Raw genomic sequence first — 12,559 nt, forward strand, 5'->3', positions numbered from 1 at the left:
TTTTTTTGTTGTATACCAAAATCGTCATGTATATGTATTAAAAAAAATGTATGTCACAGTTTATCACGTGTGTTACTCTATTTGTTTCGTGAGTAAAATAATATTCCACTTGAGTTCGTTCATTTTTTGTTTCATCATGACAATCTTGCTACCATATCCCAGACCCTACCACTCTACAAAAGCTTATCCGATCTCCTTTTCCTGCGATATTTTTTGAATTTCAAGAGTTCAATAAAAAAAAAATTGATGAATATTTTAGTTTCGCTATTATAGTAAACCTAATTAATAAGTGATGCTTACAAAAGATAGAATACGCTATTTTTTTAATGTCACATTTAATTCAAAAGACAGCCCCCCATCAAACGTACCTCACCTGTCATTTTGTCAAATATTTATGCATGTGCATAATTGCTATCTATTTAATATTCATTTGCAAGTATATATAAAGAAAAGATAAGCTAGGGAGAGAGGTCGGGGACCCTAAATAGCCTAATTTTCTTTTGTGGTCCAATCAAGAAATATTTATATTCAGATTCAAAATCATAATTTGAATTATTATGTGAGTTTGAATGTCTAAATGCACCCGTACAAATCTATATCAAAGCAAAACGAGGTGTTTCCTAGATATTGGCTTATTTTATTATTATTATTATAACTATTATTATTATTATTTGTTTTATTCCATATTTATTTCTCTATAACATGAATGATGAAAAAGGCTAAACAGAGTGGTCCTAAAACTAGTACGTCCATTATCTGGTGAATCATCAACATACTAGTATATATATTTTTACTTGTCTTTTTATCATATTTATTAGTATATTTTATTTAAAAATTGAAAAGACCACGTGATCCATGGCCATAGTGACTTGTGACCTCACATTTTAATTAGGCGGAATGACCTAGGAGACACTTTTACTTGGCTCTGTTTGTAAGTTTGACCCTCTTACTTATCAATTTATCAACTGAACTCCTAAATTCATCAGAACACAATATTTTAAACCCCTTTAACCATTGACCGAACTTATGTGGCATTGATAATGCTAAATTGGAAAAATATGTGATTACACGCGTTTGACAGCAAGTAAATAAAGTATTTTACATTTAAAATATTTAAATAATAATAATAAAAAATTTTTAAAATAAATTAAAAACCCATCTTCCTCAACCATCCCTCTCCCACCCTACCTCCACCCCTCTCTCCTCCGTCCCCCCCCCCCCCCCCCTCCCGTCTCTCTTCTTCTTCTTAGAATTTCATCCACCACACCCACTATCCTCCTCTTCATTCTCTCCTTCATCCACTTCCTTCTCAACCCACACTTCTTTTTCACTACAAATCAGCCGCCCACCCTAACCACTTAGATTCAGAGGCGAATCTAGAATTTCAAGAAGACAGGTGCACCATTGTCAGGGGCGGCTTTGTCCCTTTAAGAAAAAAGGCAACTAATTTAGGCTTTCAAATTTGAAGGGCCTTATTTATTTTAACAATAATAAATATAGATTTTTCATAAGAAAACTATTAAATACATTTGCAAAATAAATAAATTTATTATAAGAAAAAAAAGTAATTAGAAGAAGTTTAAAAAAGGTTGAATTCAGAAACTCTTTTGTGAATAAAATAAAATGCAAGGTTGTGAAAATTTAGCATCCGGGAATCAATCCCTCAACCTCAAAGTGGAAAACTGACACTCAAACCAGTGAACCATCCAGTTGTTTGTGTTCATGGGTTCCTTCAGTTGCTATTTGATATATTTTAAGAATTATACAAATAATATATCGAGTTTTGTTGAATGACCACGGGTTCAAGTGATCCATTTTTTAAGCTTAAATTCGCCACTGCTTAGATCTGCCCCTCTCTTAACCCTTTTAAATTTTAGATTTTTAGTCTAAGTATTGAGATTATCATTTGTTTTATTAGGCTTCAAAAAAGAGGTGTAAGTATGGATTAACAAGAAGGATAATGGTGTATATTGAAAAATTAAAACTCCAATGATAAGTTAGAAAAAGCTTGAAACATAATAAATGGGTCTTGTGAATTTGTGAAATTAATTTAAAATTGTGATTGGGATTAGTTGAATTTGTGATGGTGAACTTGTATTTGAATTTTCAAGTCAAATGGCGAAAAAATTAATCTATTTAACATGAATTTAGTGTTCAATTTAGAATAAATATGAAGAATATGCTTATTTGGATTTATTTATTTTTAAAAAAAATATGCTTATCGAAAATTCCCAAAAATTACAAAAGTGGCTTAATTGATTTTTTTTTAATTTTTAACTTGTAATTTCTTGCATGTCATTAAAAAATGACATGAAATTTCACGTGTAATCAATTGTACATCACACACACTAGTCAAATGAAAAAATGGTTAAAAATATTGTGTTCTGATGAGTTGAGGAGTTCAGATGATAAATTGATAAATAGGGGGTTCAACTTACAAACAGAGCCAAATAAAAAGGTCTCCCAGGTCATTCCGTCTTTTAATTATCACATGCTCGAAGTAGGGAAAAGCTTTCCATTAAAGGACAAATATGTCGCTTCTGTCTTTCAATAGTATCTCTGTATATGGTGGGAAATTTTTTATAGTGTTTGAGGCACACCATGTCATAATTGTATGAGGGATTATTTTAATAGATAAAATTTATTTCGTAGGTCCATATCTTTATAACTTCATCTCTCTTCTCACTCCTTACCCCACCTTCTATTTAACCCCCTCCTCTACCCCACCTTCCATTTAACCCCCTCTATGTAGAGTACTTTGTAAATTTAAATTTTAAATATATTTCTTACACAATAAAAATAATAATATCCTAAAATTAGTAATTTATTATTTCTTTTGCGCATTATTTCTCCAATTCTTCAATATATAAATAGTAATGTCCTAAAATTAGTAATTTATTTTCTTTATTGTTTTGATAACTCATAATGTTCATTTGTTAAAAATCAAATAGAGGTAAATTTATTAATATTAATTTAGATTTAAAGTCAAATAATTACATATTTAAAAAAAGTTAAATTAAGATTTGTGCTCTTAACCTCATACAATCATTTGTATTATTTTTATGACAAAAATAAATAGTTATTTAAAATTACTTGTAAATCAACAAAATTAAAACATAATTAATTATTTTTTTCATTTTACTCTCTATTAATTTATTATTTTTGTTCTCGAAATTCAAGCTATAAAATATTTTTTATTATATTAACATGATAAGAATTGCAACTAATAATATTTTAGGTTGAATTGCAACTTAGTGAGAAAGTTATATTTTTGAACAAACACAATAAGTTGCAATTCTTATCATGTTAATATAATAATAATAAATTATTTTTAAAATATCAATTAAATTTCACATAGCTTGAATTTCAAGAATTATACATACATCATATAAATTGAGAGAGTATGTATGTAGGAGTTTATGGATGATTTTGGATTTTGGATTACATGAAAAGAGAAACAAAACTTATGTAATTATTTGTGAAGATTACAGATGGTCTTTTTGTTATATTTTCTTGTTGGAGAATATTGGATACATTTAAATGTTTACGAAATTAGAAAATTATGAAACTATCGAGAAGAGAAAAAAATTGGTTTTATACTCCTTTCGTATTAATTATTTTACTTTTTTTTATACGTTCTTTAAGAAATTATTAATAAAAATGATAATTTACTAATTTACTCTTTAAGATATTTATTTTTTTACAACTTTACAAAAAAAATTATACTTTCAAAAAGAATAATTGCTCGGGTAATGAAAATAAAAAAATGATAGTTTAACTTTGTTAATCGATAAATAATTTTAATAATTATTTTTAGTAAACTAATATTGGATAGAAAAATAATACCAAATGTTAAGAGTATGATGAATTAGGCTAAATTTTATACTTTTAAAATTATTTAAAGATAAGGAAAATAGCAAAATTTGAAATAATGGTTAAAACAAAACAAGAAGTGGAAAAGTTAAAATAATGGGAAAAAGTTAAAAAGTAAGAGAGAGAAGGAACTTTGACCCATTTTTATAAAAATGGGACCCAATTACCACTTGTCAAATTATGAAAGGAGGCTCATACAACTTTTGTATGCCACCTCATACTTGTCCCTCAAACACCATTAAAATTTTCATATGGTGGTATATTACTTGCCATTTCTTTTCTTTTTTCAAAAAAAAAGGTTTTGCTACTATTCAAAATTATTTATTTTTATTTTTCTAAAAGTCCATCTAAACACCATAACTTTCCAAAATCATAGTAGTAGTACTTTTTAAATATAAAACAACAATCCAATTAAGTTTTCTTGTGAAAAAAAAAGGAAAAAATTAGCTATATAGTCATAATACCTTACATATTTATTCAAAATAACAACACTTTAAAATATTTATTTAATATGACAGAATGTCAATATTTTCAAAAATAATTTGTATTCACATTTTATTATTTATATTTCCTTTTATTAATCAAATGAGTCCATAATTGGATCAAATTCTAACCAATAACAAATTAAAAATAAAAAAACAAATACAAAACTATCCATTAATATCTTCCCACATCTTAGACGTTTCCCACTTTTCACGTTTCGCAATTAAAGTTTTTGTTTTCCCCCAATTTTCACGTTCTTAGATTCTCTTTCTTCAAGTTTTTTGCTCACATTGAAACACAAGGTATTCAAAGCTCGATTCTTCAACAAAATTGGTGGATTAATTCAAGGGATTAATCGGTTGGTAAACAAAATCTAGAGATTAATTCAAGAAATTTTGAATTTGGTAAAGGTAATATCGATTAGTTATTTAGATTTCTTTTGATTTGTTTTCAATATCACTGTATATGGTTTTATTTAGAATTGTACATATTACGAATTTTCAGTTAATTTTTTTGATTTTTATTCAAGTTTGTTTACATATTCATCTAATATTTATGTATTTCATATTTTTAGTCGTTTAAACAATTTTTTTTCTAATTTCGTTTTAATATTTCAGAAATTCCTCCAAGACGTGATTACCAGCATATGAATGGTGGTTAGAATCTCTTCATGGTATTGGCACTAAGGAATATGGGATCAATTTCAATGGCCCCATTAAAGGTGCCACAAGTTTCCCCCAAGTTATTCTTACTGCAGTTGTTTTCAATAGAACTTTGTGGTATTGGATTGAATCGGCTATTGTAGTTGAGGCAAAGGCTATGTACAATACGAGATTCATTTCAATATGGATGCTAAATTGTATGTCAAATTGATCTGTAGTTCTTGAAGAATCATATTTGTATTCATTTTTTTTTTCACAGCATAATGTATTTTTTTCAAAATTTTATATCCTTTCCTAAATTGTATTCATTCCAATATATATGTGTATTTGTATTCATTGTGATTTTCATGTTTGGATTTGTATAATGACATTTGTATTTCTTTATTAGTTTGTATTCATTCTAATAAGTATGCCAAATGAAATACAAATTATTAAAATTTCGTTGACAAACAACTTTGGAAGAAGAATTCCCAATTCAAATTTCGATATAATCGGTGTTCTCCAAAACTGAAATTTTCTTTTTTTATTATGTTTTCATCATAATTGTATATCAACAACTTTTGCATTTTATGTGCTCACTTTATCATTCAAATTAAAACTTAAAACTGATATTTTACTTTCATAGTGAAAACTAAAAATTGTATCCGAGTGATCAAAATTGAATTACATAACTGCCAAATATATTTTTCTTTTATTTATTACAAAAATGTTACTGATTGTATCCCAATATAATCTAATCATTACATATAAATACGAATTAAGAAAGGATACAAACTTATTTGTATTCATTTTGCGTTTGAAATACAAAATGATATTGAAATACATAATTATTTTTGGAATACAAACTGAGCAGAAAAATAGTTGCTACAATTTTAAAGTGAAATACTAATAAAATAACAAAATTGAATATTGTAATATAAATACAATTATTTTAATACAACTTATTCTATGTTTTTCGAAAATAATATTTTCAGTGAAATAATAATAATATAACAAACTGGAATATAAATACATTTTAGTTTGAATACAACTTAATTGTATCCAATACTTAATTGTATCCAGTAATCACTACAAGTCAACAAAATTTTGTATACAACCACTAATTAGTTGATGTTTTTTACTCCATAGTTGTACGATGTCCAGAATTGTTATGCTTGTATCCCTATATTACAAAACATCCGTAAAAAGCTATAAATCCCAATACATACAAAAATTTCACTGATTTAATCAGGAAAAAAATAACAATTATACTCGACATATGCGAATATTTCATCCAAACAAGAAAAAAAAATAAAAAAAAATACCTGATTGTTTTTCGATTGTTCACTGGATGCGACAAATTTATAGTCCTCAATTTTGTTTCAAAAAATATGCCGTATTCAACTTGAAGAATATTTGAAAGTTATAAGATGAATGATTCGGAAGACAAACTAAATTATTTTTAAAAAAAATTGATGTTCTTAAGAAGAAAGAAAAAAAAGCCTCGATAGAAAGAAGGAGATTTATAATTTTTTCAAAAGGTAACTGATTTGTATTTAAAACCTTTTATATCTTTTTTGAATTTTTTCGTTCCATGATTTTCTCTTTTCTGTTATTAATTTTTGTATTCTTTCAAATTAACCAAACTAAAATAAATACATAACTAATCCATTAACAAACTAAAATAATGACATTTTTAATAAATAATGAAACTGTTGCTAAGGAGTCCCACTAAAAGATAAAATATTGTTATTTTGAAAATTTTCCCAAAAAAAAAAACATTAGACATTTCATCTTTAGAAATCAACATTTAGAGATTTTATCTCGCAGATACCTTTGTTTGAATTTGTTATTTATTGCGTATGACTAATATTTTAGTTGTTCTCTATGTCTTGAACCTCGTAATTGGCATCTTATAAGTCACCATGTGTACTATGTCTCTCTGTTCAAACATCAGTTAATATCAACAGAGTTTCTTACAACAACAATAACTATTACTATGCCTCAATCCTAAATGAACCGAGGATGCCTATATGAATTCTTACTTTCGTTTAAGCTCATTCATATCATTAAACAAAACATTCTTTGAAAATTCCTAACATTTTACACCCACCTATCTACACAAAACCTAAACTTAATATGTGTTGGACAAACTACTACATATGTAGTTAGCTTACCTGGATGGGATGCTTCTTCTTCGAAGAGGGAAGGTAAAGACCAAGACATTGGAAATTTTGAATTTGATAGTACTTTTCCATGTTAAACGGCTATTGATTCTGGCCCGATGAGAAAAGGGTTGAACTCATACTTGCCTCAACCTAATATACTTGTATTCCGGATCCATTCCATTAAGGCATTTATTCCTCTTGATGTAAAGGAAGAGTTCAACAGAATCTGACATTGATTGTATTCTTTCTATCTAAATTTGTGGCTTCTTTCATTAAAGATAAATGTGTGCTAATTTTCTAGCTAAACCCCTATCCCACCATCCCTACTCTAATCTGGATTTTTCGCATCGTTTCGATCGTCGTGGCCAATCGGGAACAAATAAATGAATGAATGTTCTTTTGGGAAAATGTATGATAATACAGGTATCAAGACAAAAGCCAAAGGTGAGTCTCGTAGGTGGACATATCGAACTGAAATAAGATTTTAGATTGACATCTTGATACACTAATTTACATAGTTAGCATTATACGTATATATATTGATGCATGAATGTGAACAAAAGGTACATTGCTACTGTAACTCAATGTAAGAAACGAAAACAATAGCAGGGGAAGGATGAAAATATATTGTCTGAACATCTATAATTGCAACATCAATATGTCTACCAAAGGAAAATTAACTGCACAACATTTATATGTTAAAACATTACCTCAGCCCCATTCTTCTTTGTCAAAAGATTGGTTGCGTTTGAATTTCTGTCGACTCTTCACAAACACATCATTTGAGCCAAAAAATTCAACAGAACATAAGTTTAAAGGACCAAAAAGATATACGAAAAAAAAAAGAAAAAAAAAAAGATATACGAGGAAATCAAAGGGTTCAAAAGATGAAAAGTAAACATACGAAGAAATCAAAGCGGCAATTAGCACTCTTTGTATATGTCTTGCCTTTAGCGACATTGAATCTAGGGAAAAGAGTCAAAAATACCCCTCAACTTTGGTTTATGGTTTGACTTTACCTTCGCCGTTAAAATGAAGTTAATTTTACCCCTCCCATTACTAATTTAATTAAATTACCCCTTATTTGACGAATCCTCAAAATTGACCCAAATTACCCAAAAAAAAAAAAAAATTAAAAAAACTTATTTCCTATTTTTAACCCAATGCCCGACCTACCCCGACCCTTTAGAGGATAACCCATTCCCCTTTTACCCATTCTCTCAAGTTTTCCGTATAACTTATCCTACATTCTTCTTCATTTCTCTTCCCTCTAATTCGGAATCAAACTCTAGTTTCATCTCCCCAAGTTCCTTCCTTTCTCGGAATCCAAAAACTCTATTGAATCCACACTCTCTCGCATCCTTCATACGCCCGATCCGCATTCCAACCCGACTCTTAAATCCGAACTCGACAACGTCTCAATATCCATTGCAGATCTCGAAAAACTCATCGCTGAAAACTCCTTTTCCCTACCGTCCTACGAAGTCCGTACATGCCTCAAAACTATAACCGATCTAAAACAATTTGTCGAACAGGTTACGTGCGAAGTAATCCCAAGGAAGAAATTCTCTTTCAAAAACAAATCAACGAAGAAAATCACAATGCAAAACGGCATCATATAAGAAGTTCCAAATGTGGAATCAAAGGATTTTCAGTGTTAAGGGTTTTGGATTCGCTAGGGTTTAGGGGGGAAAAACGAGGTATTAGTGAAGGAATTCGGTAGGGGTAATGATGAAGAGATTATGGAATTTGTTTTATCAGATTTAAAGGGTTGTGATGTGAGATTAATGGGGAGTGTGAGGGCATTGTTTGTGCATAAACTGATTGAACGTGTTGGCATAGTTGATATGGAAGAACAATCAGTGGGAAGAGAAATGAAGAACAATGGACGAGAAGTTATATGGAAAATTTGAGAGAATGGGTAATGGGGGAATGGGTTTTCCTCTAGAGGGTTGGGACATTGGGTTAAAAATAAGGAATAGATTTTTTTTTAAAATTTGGATAATTTGGGTCAATTTCGGGGATTCCGTCAAATGAGGGATAATTTTGGTGAAATTAGTAACGGGAGGGGTAAAATTAACTTCATTTTAATGGTGAAGGTAAAGTCAAACTATAAACCAAAGTTGAGGGGTATTTTTGACCCTTTTCCCTTGAATCTAATGACACTCTTAACTAATGACGATGAAGATTTTAGCACTCTTTATTAATGTGTTTATTTATTATTGTTAAAAATTATTTTTGTTATAGTATACTACTAATTGATTACTAGAGTGTGAGATATATGTTACATTCTCAAAACAAAAACTGAAAAGACAACAATAATAAAAATAAAATAAAGCCAGATGAACAGACCAAAACGCTCAGTTATCTCTTTTAATTAATTTTAAGTTTCGAACAGTTACTGTGTGAAAGACTTTAAGTAGGGGAAGCCGGAAGGGAAAACAAAAGAATAAATAATAATTAGATGGACAAAATGAAAGGGAAAAGGGCCAAAAAGTGGTGGTTAGGAACAAGGAGTTCATCGGAACTTTTTTAGCAGAAAATTACATTGTATGTACAAGATTGAAATTATTTTTTATATGCATACAATAAATGCTAAATTAAGAATTCCCCTTTCTTTGGATGTTTACTTCTTCATATTTTGAATCCCTCCGTGAAAACCACTACTCGAACATTGAATATGATCAACTAGATAGATATAAATAGATGTTTTGGGCGTTACAGAATTCAGATTAGTCTAGTAAATGGTTTCATAGAAGATCAAATATATATCCATTCTCTGATCTCAAAATGACATAAACAGCGAAGACAAATTCCCACAAAGCAATATAATATGTACACATCTCTCAATTAGCTTTAAAATAAATGAAACTCTTAAATCTAAAACGGTTTAATTAATTTACAATAGCTTATAAGATCCATCAATATATATATCAGTATGATCACAAACGATTGCTAATATAGAAAACCCAATGTTGTCCATCAACTTGAACAGTGAGATTATGAGCACGAGCGAACAAATTGACAGCCCTTCTCACTCCTCTGTTATCAGCCGCGGTGAAATAGTCATGTCCAAATATAACTCCACCTTCTAAACCGGGCTTCAACAGCTTGAAAGCCCGGTTTATATCTGACCAAGCCGAGTGAAAATCATGTGCGGCATCAACCTCAATCAACTCACCAAACACACCCCACTCACACAGCTTCTCCAGCGCTGATCCGCTGGAGAAAGGCGTGTACACTACGGACTCTGTAGCGTTCGCCTGCATCACGTTCTGCATGAACTGATACATCAGCAAAACGTCTCCATTCACCATCTTCATGTCTTTCATCCGCAAATGATCTGAAAAACCCGGCCATCCACGAAAATCATCTATACAGACGATTTGAGTGTCGTATAAACCCAATCGACGGGTCAATTCGAACATATGAAGAGCAGATGCACCCAAAAACGTACCTACTTCAATTATGGTCTTGGGTCGGACCTTCCGGATTAAGTTCTCGAAAACCGCGCCGTTTGATCCCCATCCTTTGATCCACTTTTTCCTGAGGAGACTCTCCACGTGTGATGGCGGGAAATTCTCCCACGGAGATGTTCCCTTGAATACACGTTCCAGAATTTTCCGACGGATGTGTTGCTGTGGAACCGCCTCACCACATACCGCACCGAAATCACTGTGGTCGCCACCTAATTCTGTTGTTGCACGGTTAATTACCGTGTTTACATGGGCGACCACAGTATTTATATGATCAGGTGATTTGTTATTGTTGCGCGTAGAGCTAGACAGGTAACCGAGCGAATAAGCTAAAAGGAGACAAAGGAAGTACAAAACGGGTTTAGCAAAAGATGAAATTTTCTTTGATGAGTAACGAAGATGCTGAGGTTCTTGTTTCATGCTAGGCAAATTTACAGTGAATAATTATATTTGATGAAAGTATTAAAAGCTTGGAAATTTTTTGGGCTTTCTACCTATTTTGTTGCTACAATTTTACTTATGGTTGAATAATTAATGATTTTTTTGTTTGCTTGCTTATTGTACTTTCTCTCTTTTTCTTATATCTGAATTAGTCAACTATATTATTAAATGCAGAGGGAGCCATCTTTAGTTTAGGTGCATTTTTACATTATATATATTATATAGTAAAAAAATTGTTAGGGACAGTCTCAGTGATCTCATCAGATTTAACTTCTTAATATTAACTTGCCTATTTTATAATAATTCTTCTTTTAACTTAATTTATTATTAATGTAAATTAAAAAAATTAAGATTTGACTCATTTGCCCTTTTATAATACTCCCCTTCGTTTCAAAATAAGTGAATTGTTGCGAATTTTTTCATAGGTCAAAATAAGTAAATTGTTCGAAGTTCAAGAGAATTGTTGGAATTTTTTTCATTTTTGCCCCTCATTTACATCTTATAGGTGATAATTTCAAGAGAGTTACTTGTTTATATTTATGATTTTATTCTTGAATTATATTTTCAAGAATAGTTTGAAAATATCTAAAAGGGCGAAAGTGGAAAATGATGTTTATTTTATATCCTAAACTTTTTTTTCTTAGCAAGTGTGTATTGGTTTAACAATTCAATTATTTTGAAATTGAGGGAGGACTATATTCTAGTATATTCTTTTGATTAATTAATTTTCTGAGTTTTTAAATTTATTTTTATTTTTAAAAAATAATTCCTTTAATCTCTCATTTTCATAGACTATTGGCACTGCTGGTAGAGCCGGTCAAATTAGGATCATACCAATCATTTCCGAATTATATTAGAAGAAGAAATACTAACTAATAAACATCAAGAGTCTAGTTTTATGAATCACCAAGAATTCATCTATAATTGTCCAACTTCCTTTAATTTTGTATGAGTTTAGTTGATATTCTTATCTGGAAATAAGTTATTCCACCATGTATATGTGATAAATTATTCCATCACTAAAGTACAAGTGGTGGAATAAATAATCTCGGAATTGCTTAATACCTCCAACCAAACGCAGGGTAATATTTTATCCCTAGGAGTATTATACCTTATGTCTCACACCAAACAACTCATAATTGTATAATTTTATACCAGTTTTCAGACCACATTTCACTTCCTTTGCCTACAATTTTCAATATTTTAATTTGTCAAATCAGGTTACCTTAAATTGAACATTAATTGTATCTGCAGTAGAAAATATAACTTTATTAGGATAACTTAATTGTTCATATAACAAAACTTATCCAGTTTAAGCAACAACAAAAAAAAATGGCAAATTGCAAAATGAATAAATGCTTAAGAAGATGAATTTGTTAATTTTCAATGAAAGAGAAGTATGTTTTTGGTGGGTGTTTGATGGGGTTCACGATCTTGATGACTAAATAAAAAAAAAAAAGATTGTGAGAAGAAATAG

At 29.8% G+C, this 12,559-nt stretch overlaps 2 protein-coding genes and 1 pseudogene across 2 annotated transcripts in view; 2 read left to right on the forward strand and 1 right to left on the reverse strand.

Moving 5' to 3' along the window:
• The window catches only part of LOC125815306 (NAD(P)H:quinone oxidoreductase-like), a 166,483-nt gene that overhangs the window by 87,539 nt on the left and 66,385 nt on the right, over nt 1-12,559 (forward strand). The gene's annotated exons all lie outside the window — the stretch shown is intronic.
• LOC125816499 (tubulin-folding cofactor C-like) lies at nt 710-9,078 on the forward strand (annotated as a pseudogene).
• LOC125815292 (uncharacterized) lies at nt 9,988-11,107 on the reverse strand. The gene has a single exon (XM_049494733.1). The coding sequence runs from the start codon at nt 11,059-11,061 to the stop codon at nt 10,108-10,110; it is 954 nt and encodes a 317-aa protein (XP_049350690.1). The 5' UTR covers nt 11,062-11,107; the 3' UTR covers nt 9,988-10,107.

Source organism: Solanum verrucosum, unplaced genomic scaffold, assembly GCF_900185275.1.
Source record: "Solanum verrucosum unplaced genomic scaffold, falcon-dt-bn FXZP01000261.1, whole genome shotgun sequence".
Classification (NCBI taxonomy): Eukaryota; Viridiplantae; Streptophyta; class Magnoliopsida; order Solanales; family Solanaceae; genus Solanum; species Solanum verrucosum.